This window comes from Cygnus olor, chromosome 1 (assembly GCF_009769625.2).
Source record: "Cygnus olor isolate bCygOlo1 chromosome 1, bCygOlo1.pri.v2, whole genome shotgun sequence".
NCBI classification, from domain to species: domain Eukaryota; kingdom Metazoa; phylum Chordata; class Aves; order Anseriformes; family Anatidae; genus Cygnus; species Cygnus olor.
In genome coordinates, this window is record NC_049169.1 from 129,312,307 (window position 1) to 129,329,008 (window position 16,702).

At 39.9% G+C, this 16,702-nt stretch overlaps 1 protein-coding gene across 6 annotated transcripts in view; it reads right to left on the reverse strand.

The window, feature by feature from the left end:
• Positions 1-3,086: 3,086 nt before the first annotated feature.
• The window catches only part of GLRA2 (glycine receptor alpha 2), a 130,188-nt gene continuing 116,572 nt past the window's right edge, over positions 3,087-16,702 (reverse strand). For all 6 annotated transcript variants that reach the window (XM_040533194.1, XM_040533219.1, XM_040533185.1 and 3 more), the window contains one exon: positions 3,087-4,624. In XM_040533194.1, coding sequence (XP_040389128.1) covers positions 4,346-4,624 — 279 coding nt within the window. In that variant the 3' untranslated portion in view covers positions 3,087-4,345. The remainder of the gene's footprint in view (positions 4,625-16,702) is intronic.

Consider the following 16,702-nt stretch of genomic DNA (forward strand, 5'->3'; position numbering starts at 1 on the left):
AAATTACCTTGAAAGTTTGGAAGAAGCTGTTATTTTTCAAGATACCATATTATTTATAACAAAAAAGGATAGATTCATTAAAATGTTTTCATACTACTTTGTGTAAGGCAAATGTCATCCTATTATTTTTTTCTTTTGTTCCTTGGCATGTTCTAATTTTAGAGGAATAAAGATTATAAAGCTGTGCACATACGCTTTATGCCCACACATTAAAATTATTTATTTCTGTATTTAGAAATATGTTTCTAAACATAGAAATGTCAACATCATACTGTGTCAGATCTCTTGATTGCATTCATTAAATGTGACTTCCAGGTGATGCAGGATTCTCTTTCTTAGATAAAGACACCAGTTCAACCCAGTGAGAGCCCCCTGCAGGAAATGCTCGTACCAGTAATCTAAAAGATTAGTTCCAGATTCCTCCAGAATGTTTTTCATACGATCCGCTATTTATGGCTGTAGGTTTTGGTTACTGCCTCACCTTTGGTTAGGCCACCTGGGCCACCAATGTCAATAACAGGTTTGAACAAAGATGAAGGGCTGTAGCTGTTCAGCCTGTAGTAACTAACCATAATTTTCCCATCAGCTCTTTCGTATTGCCTATTTTCTGTTGCATCTCGTGCTGGGGAAGAAGAGAAGCAGGACAAAAAAGTCACAGTGCCTGTGGAGGAGTGAGGTTGGCCTTTACTCCTCACCTCTGCAGCAGAAGAATAAACGTCTGTCCCCAGAGGCATCATGCATCCCTGGAGTTTCCCCCCAAAATTATGAGTTGTCAGTAACTCATGTGACACTCCAAAAGCCTCTATTGTTATAACACATATCACCTATGATTCAGAGTATCATAAGTGATGGCTCGGTATCCTGCAAAAACATGTATGGAGAAAAATAAGCAGGATAGAGGAACAAAAGGAGATCCTTCATCTCATATTGCACATTTTTCTCATTTTCCTCCTATTGCAACAAGGTTTTTCTAAAAAGATCCTTTTGTTATTGATTTGGCTTCATCATAGCGCATGACAGCATCTATCCAGTGAGAGATGACTAAACCTTTCTCTTCAAGTACTGAACCACTCAGGTCCAGCCAGTCACAACAGGATGCCAAAGACCTGACCTGATGTTACATTCTTTAAAGACCTGCTTAAAGCTTTTAAAGCTTTCTTTATAAATTAGGAGTCAGTATAATTGCTTTATAGCTAAATGCAAGTAGTTTAAATGTCCTAGGGCTTCATTTTGTCTTACTAGCTAGAATTGTAACCTGCAGTTTTTCCAATATGTCTGGATGCTCTTTAGAATTAATCCTGGGTCTCTTTCCTTCTATCCCGCTGTGTCTCCTGCTTCACAAAGGCTATTTGTCTGGGACTTATTTTCTAAGCCATTCTTTTTCCTCTTAAATTACTGTCTTGAAATGAAACTGCTTCACTATTTTATTCTACTACTTCTCTGAGTGTGAAGTGACTGGGTTTCGAGTCTTGTTTCTCTGGTAACCCTACTGAGCATTCATTTAGGAAAGTCATGTCCTCCTGTAAAGTCTGCTAACCTTGTTATTAGACTTTTTATCTGCAGGCAGTTTCTCAGCAAGTATACATCTTCCTAGTGCCAGCCATGTTCTTTGAGGAAAGGTTGTCTGATACCAGTCTGGTATCAAACACTCTCCGGGTAAGACACTTCACAGGGCCATTGACCAGTATGTCAAGAAGTCTTCTGTATTATGTGGCCATTCCCAGTTGCCATGCTTGGCGGGCTTTGTCCATTTACATGCATTATTTATGTCCAAAATTTAGTCAGATATTTCCAAGATTCATAACTAATTGCTATTTAGCTATAAATTCAGTCTGTCTTCAGAAAAGAGACCCATAAGGATTTTGTGAACAGATTACTCCCGTGATTAGACCTAAGTTTTCATAAAACTCAAGAACTGAGTAATCTTTCCATGCATGCTGTCAACATACCTCAAACTTGATCAGCAGAATATTTTTTAGCAAGCTGTTTAGTCAATGTTTAAAGCCAAGCACTTTAAAGTGTGCAGGTGACTTTGCAGCATGGGTGCTAGAGGTTCGTGGCATGCTGGCTTCACTTTGATCAGAGACCTGCAAACACCCATCAGCTGAGAACAGTTTTGCAACTCCACTGCAAAGGGCTAAAATGGGGGAGTGGGCTGCAGTGGGCAGCACATTAGCAACAGATCTGGGCACTGAGAATAAACATTAATCCTGGCATTACACCTTAATTTAAAGCAGAATTTCTGAAATGATGAATGGGTAAAAGTGTGCTCTGAATGTTTATGCACCAGTGAAGGCTCCTAACTTTCCATACAAATCCAGCTGACAGATGGGGATCTTCAGCCCACCAGAGCTCATGGAACTAGGATTGCCCTGGGTTTTTTCTCAACTGCACTATCCACTAATTGAATACCGTTCTGTTGTAAAAATGAATAAAAGAAAATCTTACACTATGAAAATTCCAGATACTACGATAACTAAATTTGAGTCAAAAGCTCATTTTGAAAAGCCTAATAGTTTGAACAGTTGTCTTGAGTTCTCCCTTTAACTTCTGTTTGCTCCTTCTGGCACTGTCAATCACATCTGGATCCACAGCCTCAAAGAGATGAAGCAGACTATTGCCAATTCAGTCCCGGGGTAAGTAGCAGGAGAGTTTACAGATCTGAGGAGGGTATAGGGAGATAACATACACAGCTGGCTTTCTGCCATTGACTTACACAACTGTTTGGGAATTGGCCTTGTCAAGATCTCTGGGTTCCCTCCCTGTTCATGGGAGAGGATGGTGCACCAGGGGGGTGCAGCTGGTGGAAGCCACTCAGGTTGGGCTCAGCTCTGCAGGACTTTTGGAATATGTCACACCCTAGCTGCATTTCTGACATACTACTTGACATACTCCCAGGGGTGGCAACATCCCTTTTACCGTAGAATAGGTAGAAAAAATTGGCATGTTAGACCAGTGTACCAGATCAACAGAAGTTTGCTTTTCACCCTCTTTCTCTTGACTGAGCAGTGACATAGTGGTAGAGCTGGGTCTTGATGTGAACAGCCCAGCTGCATAGGAAAAAAAGAGTGAAGGAAGTGTTAATAGCACATTTAGCTTTATTGAAATTGAACAAATAACCTTTTTTTTTTTTTTTTTAATAAACCCTTTTACATCAAGTGTAAAATTTTAATGTTTGATTCATTTTATGTTACAGGTTGTCTTCTTCTGTGTAAGCAAAAATACCATCTTTTAATTATTATTTTATTTTATTTTCTACTTTAAAACATGTAGCAAGGATTTGAATAACGCAGATCCGGCACCAAAAGGTAACAGGTTCTGAAAATCACAGTACAGTTTTAAAATTCTTAGGTTAATTGATGATATTTAAAATGATAGCCACTTTGATATAAATTAGAGGTCTGTAAACAAGTTGTGTTTACCTATAGAGCTATTGATCGCAGCTACAATGAGAGCAATAATAGAAACTCAATGCTAAACTGAGCTACACCTTTGAGGAAACAAGTTCTTACTAAGTAGTGTGGTACAGGGTAGCACAATAGGTAAAATACAGTTTGGCACCTCAAGTTGCATGTAAAATCAGCAGAAATAAAATGAAGTAAGTGCACTGTATTCCAACAAAAATAAACTGGGCAGTTTCACTGGTTTTGGAGTGTCAGCTATCAAATAAATCACACGACACACAAGTTCAACCTCAAAATTACAATTCTAGTAAAGCAAGATAATATTAAAATGCACACCCACAAGGATAGTAAAGTATAAATCTGTTTTTTGTTTGTTCATTTGTTTTGCTTTGTTTTCTTTTCTTTTATCTTCTCTCCCCTGTCAGTAGAAATAATTTACAACCCACAAAAGAAGGACTCCTTGGTGAAACCACTAACTACAGACATGGTCATGGAATGTAGCTCAGTAGACTTGTTTCAAATAGAAAGGCAACATTATCCTGAAAAAGTTTGGTCCTCTTATAACTCACTGTACTGTAGCCACCACAGTCTCTTGGTAGATGCTTTAGGAGGATTGTTTGTTTTCTGATTCTCTTATGTTTCAAACAATAATATCTTGGTGATAAAGTTGGGTAAAATTTGGCCCCATTTACAGATGTCTGATTAATGCTGAATCTGGAAGAAGAACACTGAGAGTACATAAAGGGACCCCTTATTGACTGGTCTCAGGCATATTGTTTCATGCAATAAACTTTTCCTTCTATAATTCTTTTTCTCTTTCATTTTCTCTTCAGAGTCCTGAGGGGAAAAAGAAACCTTTAATCCAAATGACAGAAAGACATTTCATTGTTTATTTACATGTGGATCACTTTGGCTGAGTAGTCCTGGCAAACCAGAGTTGCCTATTTCTTGTGAATGTCCTCATGCCGTATAATTTTGTATGTAATCCAGTAAAAGATGTTGAAAATGAGGAAGGCGAGTGGGAATGCAGCACGGGATATTGTATCAATCCTTTTCGCACGGTCAACAAACTTCTTTTTGATGGAATCTGAATCCTTTGGTGGTGCTGGCGGTGGGTTAGGTGGAGTAGCTTTGACTGCTGTGCCATCTTTCACTTGGAGACAGTGACCCATGCCATAGCCACTGAAATTGAACCGACTGTCACGAGCAACTTCATCTTCCTGGGAGATAAAGAAGAAAAATAAGTCAAAGAAGACAATAGGACACAATCACCTGTGTATCAAGCGTGACATATACCTGAATAGTTGAGGTGCACCCCTTCAAAGCACCTAAGCGAATTAGCTGGTTAAGCTACGATACAAAATACGGATTTAAAAGACAAGTGAGCAATTAAAACTCACAAGAAAAGACATGGAAATTTGGTGACTGCCTTACTTTCTCTCTGACTAAGCCAACAGAGCAAAGAGCTGTATCCCAACCCTGTAGAAGAGGAAGGGATACAGCCCATATCTTCCTACCCCATAGGAAGAAATCTGACTTCACAGACTCTCATCGCCCTCCTTGGGCTTACTGTGGGGAGGAAACCTAGCCATGTTGGTAGCAAAGAATCTGCTCTGGCCATGTTAATTTAAATGACCCAGGGATCCAGGGGCCCAAGATCATGGTAAAGAATACCCTTGGCTCAGTCTAGTGGCAGCCTAGCACCTCCATCCTTGATTTGCAAAACAAGGGTTGATCTTATCCTCCCCCACCCCTGTGCTTGTAGGGATGCTCCTAGAATCAATATTTCAAAATTCACTGAACACTTGGATTTAGTGGTAACAGGTGCAATATTGCAAGCTAACATAGCAACATCTTGCAGAAATCCATTTTTTCTCGTCTGAGTGGGTAATATTTGTTTTTGGGAAGGTGAGTAACTTAAGTTTATCATCATGACCATGTGATGAAAGGTTTGTGTCTGTTTGTGCTGGTATATTCTCACAGCCACTTCTCCTGCCTGATAGCACAGTAATATATGACTTAACAGTTACTGGCAGCCTTCCACAAAGGTTACAAAACCAGCAAACAAGCAACTCTAATCTTTTTCATTCCAGCAGTGATGAAATGTAGTTCCACCAGCTTGCCCTAATTAAAGACCTTCTCTTTGACCAACAAATACTTCATTGTTGACTTTAAATGACCTCTTCTTGGGTTCGCAAGCAGCCCACTCACTCACAGGGAATACTCCCTCATATCTCTCGCTAACCCACAGCCTTCTGATCTTAACAGAGAATCAGAGACCGCAAGAAAAAACATCAGAGCAGCAAGATATTTAATACTGAAGGAGCATGTTTGCTGAACTTGGGATGGGGACGAAGGACAATTTACACCAAATCAGGATGCAAATCACTGCTCCTTTGCAGAAGCAAATCTTTTCATAATTACATTGCTCTCTCCTCGTCTTCAGCATTGGAATTGGATATATCACCAGGCTTGCTCTCCTTACCTCGGAGCTGACATGCAAATATGAATAACCAGTAGTGGGATCCAAGGCTACCAAATGAGAAATAGTCACTCTGAGGTGATGTGAGTGGTTATGGAAGGAGGATAGGCAATAAACAGTGCTTTTGAGCTCCTGTCACTTCAGGCTGAGGACTATTCTACAGTGTACCCATTAACAGGTGGATAATTGCTTTATTGTAAGACTGTTTGAGCACCTCTCCAGGGTTTATATCCCTTCCATCTCCGAAGCTCATCATCATTAAGGCAAAGAAGCTTGGTCCTTTCCTTTTTCAATAGTATTTATTTAGAGTTCGCAGTTCCTCTTTGAAAAATCCAAAGTTCTGCTTGTCCTAGTGATTATAAATATGTAGACTATTTAAAGATAAATCCATTGAGACCTAAGTTGTGGGCAGTCCTATGCAAGACTTCTCTCACATGACTCAATAACATCACACAGTCCTCCAATAATACAGGATGCTGCTTTCCTTGCAGCACTTTCCCTTTTACTGAGTTTGAAGGATAAAATATCTGCCCAGGACATAAAAGGTGATTAAAAAGGGTAACAGATTTTCAACAGCTGTGTTACCATATGTGCTTCATTCTTTTTTTTATACTTAATTTTGGTTACTTGTGAGGGACCTGGGGGGAGAAGTGGGGGCAAGGGGGTGGAATAAAATGTCAGTGCAGGACTTGGAAAGCCCAGACTTCCATGCCCTGCTGTGCCACAGCTTTGTTGTGTGGGGCTGAGCAACTCATCTTCAATGTTATAGCGTTTTTTCTGAGCTTACACTGTTGTAATTCCAGCAGGAAGCCACCTAAGATTAGGGACATGGACCTTTAAACTTCATTCTTCCAGGCCTTCAGCACCCAACCCTTAGCTGTAAGGAGGCACCCGTTTCCCAAAAGTATTCAGAGCCCTGTATTTTCCCCTACAGACAGTTGGCTGCACCACTTCTTTTTTACAAAACCCAGAGGAAAGTGTGCCCAGGTCCCATGCTAGCTTTTTATTTAGGACTTCAATCCTAAATTCAGTTTACACTGAATACAAGAGGTACAGCATTCTTCTGGGATATGAGGAGTACGAACTCGGTTGCCTTCTCTTCTTGAGTAGATTTGAATCTCCTTCTCCCTTATCAAAGTTTGTGTCAGCTTGTTGGGTTGTTACCTGCTCTTCCAACATGGAGCTCTTTGCTGTTTGCAAAAAGTGAGAATTTATGTAACTTTCCTTTTCTTAAGTTTACCAGAAAAACTCTTTTCAAAGCCTAATAACTAATGAAGAGAATGGCACTGTTTCCACACTATTTGTTTCCATGATTGATATTCCACTCTTACAAAAACTTAACATTACTGACAGCTAAGGATTGTAGTTGTTGTGATCATCTAAATCTCTGGTTGGCAGGAGGGCTGGACCAGATGACCTCCAGAGGTCCCTTCCAACCTTGACTACGCTGTGATTCTCTGATCTAAGTGCCTCTGTAAGCAAGCAAAGCCACAGTCCTTTCAACCCACAGATAGCTCTCAGCTCCATCTCCATCACATTGCTTTCAGTGGTAAAATCCACCAAGAGTTGAAGTGGTTTTGCAGTCTTGCACCCACCAGCCCTCTAAGCACTGCCAGCACCTGAAGTCTCACTGGCAAGCACTGACACCATCAGAGCTCCCCCACTTCACCAGACATTACCTGAAAGACCTCAAGGTGGTGGGGTCTCTGCTCTTTTTCATGAAACAGGTCATTAAGGTTGAAAACTGAAAATGAAACCCTGTGGAGATTAAGAACCACATGTCTATGGGTTTCCAGTGAGAATGCAGTCAGGTGTGTGTCCTGTTGGTCCCCTGAGCCCTTGAACCTGCTCCACCCAAAATGAAATGGCAGGGAATGAGACTTTCTGCTGTTGAACAAAATGGACCCAGAGGGTAAATCTAGCACTGGAACTTCAGGGTCCATGCTACTTATCTTACTATGGTGTGGACCACTCAGAAAAGCTTTCTTCAAGATACACCTGATTCACTGGAGCTTAGCACTACACTACATGTGGTGACACCTCATGGCCTTAGGAACAATAAAATCCCCAATGTACTTTCTTTTAGCAATACAGACATGGTTAAAGAGATTGTCTTTAAAACACCGTAGTCTTACTACAAAGACATAATTTGATGTTTCAGAGTATCTTCCAACATTCTATTATACATAAAGGACTTTGGGGAAGAGTCATGGAGATAGGATACCAAATGTAGATACTTTGACAAAGAACTCTTTTTTCATGTTTCAGTATGTGAGAAATTCATCTCAAGTGAATTCCCTTAACATAGTACATGTCTTCCTTTCACCTGGAGGCTTGAAGAACTACTGGGCAAAATACCTCAGGTACCCTCTGACACAGCTGCAGAATTCCTCTTCATTCCCAGCATCATATTCAGTTTGTACAATCTCACATAACCTACAGTGCAGACTCATCCAAAGACAGTCCTCAATTAGTGCTTTTCACCAGCTTAGTCACTGGTAGAATAGTGCAAACCACTTTGCAAACATTTCAATCTTTATTTTCATTAGACTACGCATATGACTTGCATTTGTTTTAAACCAGACAGGATCTCACTTGCTTCAATCCCTGTTTTTGTTGTTGTTGTTGTTGTTTGTTTGTTTGTTTTTTGTTTTTTGTTTTTTTGTTTTTTGTTTTTACAGGTTTTGAAGCTAAAATCAAAGAGTGGGTAGAAGCCACTGGACATCAACTGGAGTGGCAAAATCCACTGACATTGAAGTGAAAGACTTTATCCTTCTAAAGGGATGTAAAGTTAGTGTTGCATAACGCACACCCCATAACTCAATCTGCCTTTGATAAAGACACAAGCTAGGATGAAAAACAGAAAAGAAATAAATAGCAAGATGAAAGTGTTCTTTTGCTCTGTTTCTCTCAGATGTTCACACTCCTGAGTATTTTAGAAGAATTATCCACTGAAAACTAAATACATTTCCTGAGAGTTGGCAAATGGTTTCTGCAGATGCATTTTCAACACCACATAATTTTCCAAATAGGTTTTTGTGTATTATATTATGGTGTCATACCAAACTTATTTAGATGTTGACTTTAACCAATTTTCATCAAGAAAGACATGATTTTTTTTTCTCAATTTTTAATTTCCTTTAAGAATACAGTAATTTTATTTGCTTTACAAAATAATAGCATTAGATTCTCTTGTCCTTGCTTTACAATAGACAACATCTAAATCAGAAGGATCATATTTTTGACATGGTTTTCTTTCTTCATCTTCCATCTTTGAAAAGCTTTATTTTCTACTCTGTCAGGTTTGGAATGTAACTCATACCATCAACTTCATGCCAAAGCAACCATGAACAGGAAAAACACTTCAGAAAATCAGTCCATTCTCTGCCTTGCTTGCACAGCTTTCTATACAATGCATTCTGAATTTCTTTGTCCAGAACACTTTTAAATGCTTATTGTCAGAATTGACTCAGTTTTAACAATGAGGAAAATGAGAGAGAGGCTGGCTTCAAACAGTGTATTTAATTTACTCTCTGATGTGATTTATTCATTTAATTTTGCTACTCTTTTTTCCAACATATGGTGGGCAAACGATTTAAAAGACTATCTAGTTTAATTAAATTTCAAGGACATAGGAAATTAATTTTAGCTATAGGGTAGAGAACATCAGGGAAATTTTCCTTTTGGCATTCATAAGCACAAAGTTAGAAAACCACAATAAATTTAGGCTTGAATGCAAAATGGAATCGATACGAATTAGACAGCAAAATAACTTTGGAGACTTCATTCCTAAATCATTATGATTTTGAAACAACTCCCATCTCTCAGTACCTTACATAATTCACAGTGTGGTTTTGCAAAGACACTCATGCTCGCATGATTTCTGTTCTCAGGAGTCAGTGAATAAGTGGATGAAGGTAGTTCAGCCAAGAAGCATGGCTGGACTTTCAATAGCTTGTTGGTTCCCCACAGAAGGCTCTCCAAAAGTTAAATTGTCAGGTGAATTGTCAGAGAAAAGGTCCTTTCATAGACTTTTCATAGGCTAACTGTTTAAAAGACAGTAATGGATTTTAGGAATAAAAGATCAGTTTTACAGCTGAGGGATTTTCTGGAGAGGATCCCCCAAGCATCAGCACTAGAACCAGCAACAAGGACGAGATTTATAAATGATCTGGGGAAAAGGTTGCCAAGTGAAGGTACGCAGGAGAAACAGTCTATTCAGAATGGACAAATCTCAACGAAGCAGAAGGATCTCTAAATACTAAGTGACTGAGTAATGAAGTGGCAGTAGGTGAAATGCAAGCTAAAGCACATTGCAAAAGGTAACCCTGATTAGACAAAGACAGTGATTAACTCAAATTGGTTCTTTTTTAGGTGAGAATTGTGGGAATTACCATGTAGATGACTGTAAACATTAGTCCACTACTAAAAGGAAGTCAGGCAAACAAATCAGAAAATGTCCTGCTGTCGATTTCTCCACTTAAAGTGTGGTCAGTTTTTGAACATGAGGAGCACTTCTGGTCATACAAAGGCAGGAAAGACATAGCAGAATGATATAAAGTACAACGAGGAGCAGCAACAATTATAAAAGACTTTTTATGCATGCAGGGATCCGAAGTAGACGAGATCTCTTCAGCTTAGAAAAGCTGTGTTTGAAGGATGGGGGAATATTACAGATATCATAAAATCATAGTGAAAATTAATTAATGGAGGGAAAATGAATAGTTATAATATTTTTTTTTCCAAATGCAGGAAATAGGATAAAACACAATGACACATGGAGGAAGAAAGGCAAAATTTATTTTTAGGAGGAAATTATCTTTCATTTACCTGTGTAAATCATTGTGTAAGAACATTTCAGAGGATGAAAATAGCACAACGGCACAGACTCAGGAAATATACGACCATGTGCGGCTATTGAATGTGCAACCTTAGTTCATGAAAAAGTACACCCTTAGCTGCTTGTTTTCAGAATACAGAGAAGTCCTTCTGGAGGAACCTGGAGGTTTTAAATAAAATTTTTTCTCAATATACATGCCCAGCCACTTTCCATACAATATGGCATGTCTTATGAGAATTCAGATCTTCCATCTCTTGGTGATATGCTGGGAGCTGGAGCTAGTATTGAAATGCTCTGCATTTCCACTAATTTTTAGCACTTTGAGTGTCTTTTTTTTTTTTTTTTTTTTTTCCCCTCTCTTCACACAGCTCTGCCTTGAGGCTAACTCCTGCTGATGCAGAAAGTGATGACTCTCACATAGCAAACCTATTTGGTCATTAACAGACTTCTCTGTTTTTTTCCTTCCTGAACCTGATCTCAGGAACCTGATCTCTGGTCTGTTCTTTCCTGACCTGGATCTCAGCTCACCTGCACCAGATGCCATTTCCTCTCCTCAATCCAGGCTTAGGAGCAGAAAATAATGTAAAATTCTCAGTTTCTCACTGCAATCCTTCCCAAAGTATTGATCAAGAAGGGCCCCAAACTTGCTCTAAGTATAGTTTTTTCCTAAATATTCACCTAGGTGTTTCATCAAAAACATAAGAAATCTTTCACTGATCTTACTGAGTGATATTGCTCTGTCAGGATGCACCATTCTGTGTGCAACAGTGGTTTTGTCCCCTTTCTACCTCTCTTAACACAAATTTTTCTGCTCAGTGAGGTTTGCTTTTTCTCTCATTTGGACACCCATGCCTTATAAAATCTAAGTGAAACAGACCTTATATTATACACAGCATCGACATTTTAATTAATGGAAGAGAAATCAGTCATTGCTGTCTTCAGTAAGGGTTTCCAACGGACAAATCTAAGCTTGTTTTAGAAAGCTGTGTTTAATAATACCTCCTATCTCCAATAAACAGCAGAAGAATCTTTGAAGCATGGCTGATTTACTTACTCTTTCTGTAAGAACAGCAAGTGAACTGTTGTTAATACAATAATGAAATGGTAGTTAATGTGGCTTTGCCCTCGTTGAGTAGGAATTGAGCATTATCCAACTGAAAGAGTAACATAATTTAAACATGTTGGGAAGCAAAAATATTTTCCTGCCTTGAAATATCTTTAAGTGGTACCTAAATTTTTCAAGAAAATCTTTAATAATAGAGATTATACAGTTAGTAAGGGTGATTGGTTTATTACAAAAAAAAAAAAAAAAGTCCTTCTTTAGTAAAGCAAGACTTGTTTCTCTCAAATTCTTAAATGCACTTAATATAAATTTATTATTCAATTTCATGTTTTATATATAATATGATTAATATTTCAATTTTTGTGGGGGAGGGAGGGAGAAAGAGATGAAATGATGTTTTGCAAAGCACCATAAATGTTATGATAGATAGTTATAGATCCTAAAGAAGAGCAGATCTATTTCTGGCACAGAAGAACTGTGCCTCAGTTTCCATTTGTTTTAAATGACAGTGTCCAGGCTCAGTGATCTGTGAGTGTCAAACAGACTCACTTTGCCAGTTTATCAGTGGGAATGGCACATCAGTCTGTTATACATCAGAGAAATGCACGTTAATGACCCAGATTTGAAGGATAATCTGCTCTGACCAGAAGTCTGGTGGATATGGGGTGACTAGTTTCTCCTCATTCTGTCTGCATGTGAAGCTGAATAAACTGCAAAGTTAGCGTTTAAGTGTGGGGCTATTCTGACATTTTACCTAGCCTGTGAGATGGTGGCTCCTGGGCCCATCAAAGCACCCAGGGGAGGACAGCAGGGCATAGGGGATGGGGAAAAGCACGAGGACTGCTGGATGGAGAGGTGGAGAGGAAAGAAGCACAGAGACACCGTGGCTGTGGTTTGACAATAAACATAGCTGTGGATTTCTTCTGCTCTCGTTAACTGAGCAGCCAGTGCATCGGTGAGGGTTGTGCAGCATACAGCTAAAGCACCTCCAGTGCCCATACTTAACCTGTCTACATCCTGAACAAATGCAAAATAATGTAAGGCCCCCAAAACCAGAAACACCAATGGAAACTTACCTAAACCCCACCTTTGCTGTTTCCTCTTGCTCTCTGCAAAACAGCTGCCTCAGGACAGACGAGCTGCACCACAAGCAGACTCTCTCCCACCCGCAGCTGGAAGCTTCTAAGCCCCATCCTCAGACTGCAGCTCCCCCTTGCCCTGACACCTGCTGCCTGCCCAGAAAGTCCTGTCCCAGGACATATCCTGTGATACAGGCCTCCGTGTGACATTCAGCAGGGAAACTGCCACTGCCTTTTTGCACGCAGGAGACCTGGGCTTGCGGCCCCCAGTTGTGGATGGGGGTGCCTGAATGCCTGCCTCCCCAGGATTTTTCCCAGAAGTTTCTCTGGTGCTTTTTTCCAAGCAGATTTAAATATTTTGGGGAAGATGATGGTTTTTATCGTGCCTCTGGGAAATTTTCCGCTACTCTCTGCCTCAGCTGTAATAACTTTAGATTGCTTTTTTAGAGTACCCCTGTGCCCTGACCTCAGCATCTCAGAGTATCTCATTTGTCAAACAGCCAAAATTAAAAAAAAAAGTGTTATCTGTGTACAAAGCCCGGAAATGACACTCGTGATTTGATTTACGCAGATTATCCTCCAGAACAATACATTGCTAGCCAGTTTTTCAAACTTGGGTTTCAGTTCCTGCAGCTCCCCAGTTACTGGGGCCAGGCAACTGGGGCCAGCCCTGCAGCCCGGGCTGTGACAGCCCAGGGACAGCGTACACCATCCTCCCTGCCTGGGCCAGGCACTAGCGATGCAGCGCTGTGACCTGAGACATCCGTGCCCACCACTGAGGACTGGCAGCATCCCACTCAGTGCATGCTGAGAGTGGGGAGCATCTGTGGGAAGGTTTGGGGAGAAGGGAGGAGAAAGGCTTCCCCTGCACCTCTGCAGCTCTGCATAGGGAAAGGGGAAGGGGAAGGAACAGGCTTTTTTTCTCTTTCTGTAGAAGGATTCTTTCCTTCAAGCCCTTTGCTAAACAGCATCCAGCACAAAACCCAGTAAACATAGAAAGGGATTGCCAGAGCTTTCTCAGACAGACTTCATGCATTTAATTTATGCAAATACTGCACAAAACAAATTAAATATTGCAAATTATATTAATAATTTAAATTGTGCAGCTAAAAATAGTCAGGAATATCTGCAACATCTTGAAGTGTTCATATGCAAATTTTATAAGTTTTGTTATTTTTTTTTTTCCTGAGGAGACAAGCCAACTGATAAATCAATGCCTTCCTTTCCCAGTTATCAGTTATTAATATGGACTCCCAATAAATAATATTTTGGGGTTGGTTTTCTTTTCTTATCTTCTATTACACAAATTATCCTTTCTGGCTTTGCATATCATTTAGTTCTTGTTAGCCAAGATCTCAATCTGCATTTCTCTAGCTGTTTTTACTTTGCTCTGAAGCATGATTGGGTTAGACAAACTACTTGCCAGCAATCTGCACTTCAGACTTGGTTTCTGAAATTAAATTGTGGCTTCTTAGAAGCATCTTGACTGTTTGAATATATTAGAAATTTACTACACAAATCCACTTCCTTATTTTCATTTTGATTTGTTTTTATGAGGGTTGTTCTATAAAGGTCTGATATTATTTATTCACGGCAAAATAAACATTCATCATGGGGTAAAAATCAATGGCACTCAATGCTATAGCAACTTGATAGTCTAATCTTTACACAGATGTTTTTTTTTCTTTATCTGGTAAGTAATAAATCCACAAATCCTACAAGGTCATTGGAAATATGCATACAACAGAAATGAAATAAGATTTCATTTAAAATGAGTTTGATAGTTTTTCTTCTACTGTATTAAACACAAAGATACATATATACGCTCACACAGTCTGTATACACACACATGTGTAGATATATGTACATATATATGTATGTGTGCATCTACTTAATTTAGTAATCTAATGCCTTGTGTATTCGATAAAGGCATCTATCAGTGAGAAATTCAGAGATAGATTTGCTGTATTCCAGTGTAATGTTTGGAGCTCTCTCCAGAGCATTTCTCAAGCTACAACCTCCATTTTGCTAGCTTTTCTGCTTGCTTTTCCCCTTCAGATGGGCCTGTAGTTCTGATGAGCAGGGATACAGGATGCACAAACAAGGGTCATTAAACATTCCCAATGCTCTCTGGTCATGAACAGGCTCTTTGGTGGGGTGCTGGCACCTCTCCAGAAGGACAATCTGCCCAGACCAGTAGCTAAGCGATAGATCACCTTGTGGTGGACTTTTATTACTTGGCAAAACTGATTAAAGGATAAACTGAGAGAATAGAATTAATAGTATATAAAAAGCACAGGCAGACCAAATGTGGAAGAATGACTACAGCAGTAGAAGAGGTATTCTTGAGAGAGAAGCTCAGATGTTCATCTGATCTCAAGGCTTGTTCAAGATGATTATGAAAAATGGGAGAAGAAATGTCCAATTGATTTATCTAGAGGAGAGAGCATGAGAACACCCTATGCCAAAAAGCTGTTATTCCAGCAGCCTTCCCCAAATGTGTACAATGCATGTTTCATCTTTCATGCGTTCTGGAACAATAAGTTCTAAATCAGTGTTCCCAACGCTGGAGCTCTGGAAAAGCCTGTCTTTGGGAGTACTGAGGAGATCAGGACTCACTTTGAGGGCCTAAGACCACCTGATCTTGAGGTGTTATTTCTGGGAGGGACTAAGACCTGGGGAAGGATTTTGTTCAGCAAATGTGCCCATAAGTCAGAGCATGAAGTTGTGTAGGAGCCCTCCTGGACCAAGGGAGATGCAGCAGCATGGATTTCTACCTCACTGGACCTCCAACAGCCTCACGAGCAACAGGCAGGAATGTTCTGCCAAGATCGAGCGATGTGATGACTTTGGGAGCAACCTTTTTTGGGGATTAACCTGTTTTGGGAGTGCACAGTAGCATACCACACATTGTGCATTCACAACGAGTGGACATTAACCTGATTTGCTTGTCCTCTGAGCTGAAAACATGAATGGTGTCTTGAAATCACTAATGAGAAATACAAGCAAATCAATTAGGAAATGGTATTGAAAAGCCACTCTCAGGCTGTCTCCTTCCTTCTGTAGCTGTCTCTTCTGTTCATGATTGCTTTTCCACTTTTTTTCTACTATACATTTCGCCTCATTAATTCTCAGTTCTGCTCTTGCCTACCTCTTTCATGCTTTCACCCTTGCTCATTTCCAAACACAAGACCTCCACATTCTGCTTGTAAAATTCAGTTCCTTCCTCAACCCCTGCCTACTCTTGCCCCTTTCTGGTCCCTGCAGCTAAATTCTCTTCCTCCAAAGAGAAGACAAATCATTAAAGTAGAGCTACACCTTGCCAAGACCACTTCTGATCTGAGAGGTGTTATGTGAACTTTTAAGAATAATCAGGAATGGATTACTTTTTTAGTGAAAAGCCTGCTTCCACTTCTGCATAACCATAGAGCTCCTAATTGCTCAGAGAGGTTCCAGCATTACAAACCATTTTGAAATGTATTACTATGCATTTGTACTACTGTTCATGATATATCGCATGCCGTACTACTGGTGCGGAAAGCTGGAGATTGCCAAGTGCGTTGTTGGCCCACGGAGCCTCCTGTGCCTTTGTTCTGACTGCCCAGAGCTTGCAACCAGATCCACTTGGAGGCTTTGGAAAATGAACACAATAAGTGCAAAAAGCAAAACCTTCAAGTGGGATTTTGCTTTTATTCCCAGTTTAAAACCCAGCAAAGAGTGTTATCATTTGTGCATTTTACATGTTCCAGTTTACTAAGAGCTCAGTAGTGGGGTAATGTGTGCATATAGTAACAGATTAAACACTTGGCATGCTCTAGAATACTCCAATGACGT